The sequence below is a fragment of the Dendrobium catenatum genome, unplaced genomic scaffold, assembly GCF_001605985.2.
Source record: "Dendrobium catenatum unplaced genomic scaffold, ASM160598v2 original_scaffold_247765, whole genome shotgun sequence".
In the NCBI taxonomy this organism is placed as follows: Eukaryota; Viridiplantae; Streptophyta; class Magnoliopsida; order Asparagales; family Orchidaceae; genus Dendrobium; species Dendrobium catenatum.
This window is the reverse complement of record NW_021566168.1, coordinates 3888-6235: the sequence shown is the minus strand read 5'-3', so window position 1 is coordinate 6235 and position 2348 is coordinate 3888. Positions and strand designations below refer to the sequence as shown.

The window sequence follows — 2348 nt, the reverse complement described above, 5'->3', positions numbered from 1 at the left end:
TGCATCATCTCATGCAATTTCCTGTTTCATTTCTGAAGAGCACTTTATACCCTTTTTAGTTTCCATCATTGTACTGAAAATTAGCTTTTCCTTTAAATGCTTTGTTAGAAATAAAATTTAGTTTTAAATGGAATACGAGACGAGGAATTACACAAGAATTGTGCTCCATGAACAAGCAATTTAAGGGTTTCCTCGTGGGATGGTGCGATTTCTCCTACATTCAATCAATTTGTTCTAGATTTCTTAGGTTGGTTCTATCATTTTTTGTGTTTTTTTGTTAGATAATTGCTCTTTTTGAGATTTAACTTGACAATGATCGCTTTTTGAAATAGTGTTTTGTAGGTTTTTAAAGGAGTGTCTTCTTCCAAAGTCCCTTGAAAAGAGTTGACGCATTATGGCTGGGATGGATGACGATGTATCTGCATTTGATGACTGGTTGCCTTCAAGTATCAGCCCAAAAACACTTTTTTCAGACGATTCATCGCAAAAAACAAACGATGGTTCTCTATCAGAGCCAAGAAAGCCAGGAGTTGTTGTCAATGATAGTAACCAAGATTGTGCGACTGGAATCCAGGTTTCAGAAGAATATTCGACAGAATTGAACACCTATAATGTGCCAAAATCCAGCACTCGAGGTGCATTGTCTAAGAGAATTGCTGGAAGAGCTGGCTTTGGAAATTTAACCCTTGATACATCACAGATCAGGAAAACTAGCTTTGATTCCCCATCCACAAATGATCGCTCCCCTTTAATTACCATTCCTCCGGGTTTAAGTCCAACAATGCTGCTCGATTCGCCAAATTTGGTTTCTAATTCTCTGGTATGTTTTTGACTCTTTGGTTCTGATGTTAAACTTTGTGAGGGGCTGTTTGGTAGCACACAGGATTTGATTTAAGTAAGATTTCGTAAATCTACTAAATCGGGATTTTGGAAATCCTCAAGAATACCATTAAATTTCGTGTGACTGTTTGACTATAGAATGGATTTAATGAACGGATTTTTCCTATCAAATTTCGGATTTCTTAGGATTTCGGAAATCCGGGATTTATCAAGAAAAGACGGAATTTTTCGTCTACAGCGGCTTTCATTTGCCGTGAGATTTGATTTTGCATTTTAGGCCGTTTGGCCGGATTTGGATTTCGCTCAAATCCGCCTCAAAACCGGCCTAAATCCAGCTACCAAACAGTCCCTAAGGGGTAGAATAGTTATCTATTCAATCCAAAATGCAGAATAGGTTATGCAGTTTATGCATTAGAGTTGAAATGTGATTCTGACAATTCCAATTTCCTGTTGATAAGGCCTAAATTCCATTTCTGTCCTTATTATCATAAAAAAGTTTGATTTTTATTCAACTAACAGATATTTTATGTGAGGATTTTGATTTTTTTTTAACGTTCCATAAATTTGAGTTTTCTGTTATGTAGATACGAACTCTTTTGAATCTGTAGAATCAGGGAAAGAAATCCTTCTTCATTCCAATTTTAACTAGTTATTTTATGTTCAATTTTTCTACTGTGCTTGAATCCTGAGACAACTAAAAACATGTTCCTCAATCAAACTTTTTCTATATCTTTTAACCTATAATTAGTTGCATGCTTACTTCCAGATTGAGCCATTTCGGTCTACTGACAAGATGGACTGCATGGTGTGTGATAATATTGGAGCTGCTATTAATGGTGACAATATAGATCATGCCACTGAAGATATTGATCCTCCATTACCTTCCTTTAAGCTGCCTCTGTTGCCTTTTTCATGTGCAGAATCAACGGTACGTGCTGGAAATATCTATAAAGGCTATATTTTCGCTTTGACAGGTCTTATTACAGCTTCGTTTGGGACGACTTTTTTACTGCTTTTTAAAATAGCTTTATAGTATAAAAATTAAATTTTTTTTACTAAAAAACAATAAGAAAGCCGTCCTAAATGAAGCCTACATCAAAACTTTTGCATTGTGCTTATGAATTATGAGTTATTCCAAAATGTCAAATGCTTACTACTTGAACCAAGAAATGCTGACTAAATTTCAAGTGTAAATGTACAATATAACATTATGAAGTCTTGTATTTTTGGAAAGGAAAATTATTATTGATTCATTTATTAATTTAACTTTGCTTGACAATTTTTTTAAGCATTTTTTTCATAAATATACAATGTTTTTCTTTTCGTATGACATGTTATTGAACTAATATGGCTAAAACTTCAGTCATTCATTTTATCTGATTATTAAAATCTCTGCAAATCTTCTCAGTCGTACCATAAAGCTGATCAGTTATGACAAGTATGTTTTATGCTGAAGTATTTTGTGTTTCAGATAGCCGTTAGTTTTCTGGAAAAATTTTGAGCTTGCA

At 34.1% G+C, this 2348-nt stretch overlaps 1 protein-coding gene across 2 annotated transcripts; it reads left to right on the top strand.

The window, feature by feature from the left end:
- The first annotated feature begins 6 nt into the window (after positions 1-6).
- Positions 7-1888, top strand: LOC110098410 (probable WRKY transcription factor 2). 2 transcript variants are annotated; one of them, XM_020825236.2, is made up of 3 exons: positions 7-247; positions 343-820; positions 1607-1888. In XM_020825236.2, exons 2-3 carry the CDS (start codon positions 395-397, stop codon positions 1871-1873), a joined length of 693 nt encoding a protein of 230 aa, XP_020680895.1. In that variant the 5' UTR covers positions 7-247; positions 343-394; the 3' UTR covers positions 1874-1888. The 2 variants fall into 2 exon arrangements, with proteins under 2 accessions (XP_020680895.1, XP_020680894.1); XM_020825235.2 differs by having other exon boundaries at positions 333-820.
- Positions 1889-2348: the final 460 nt, after the last annotated feature.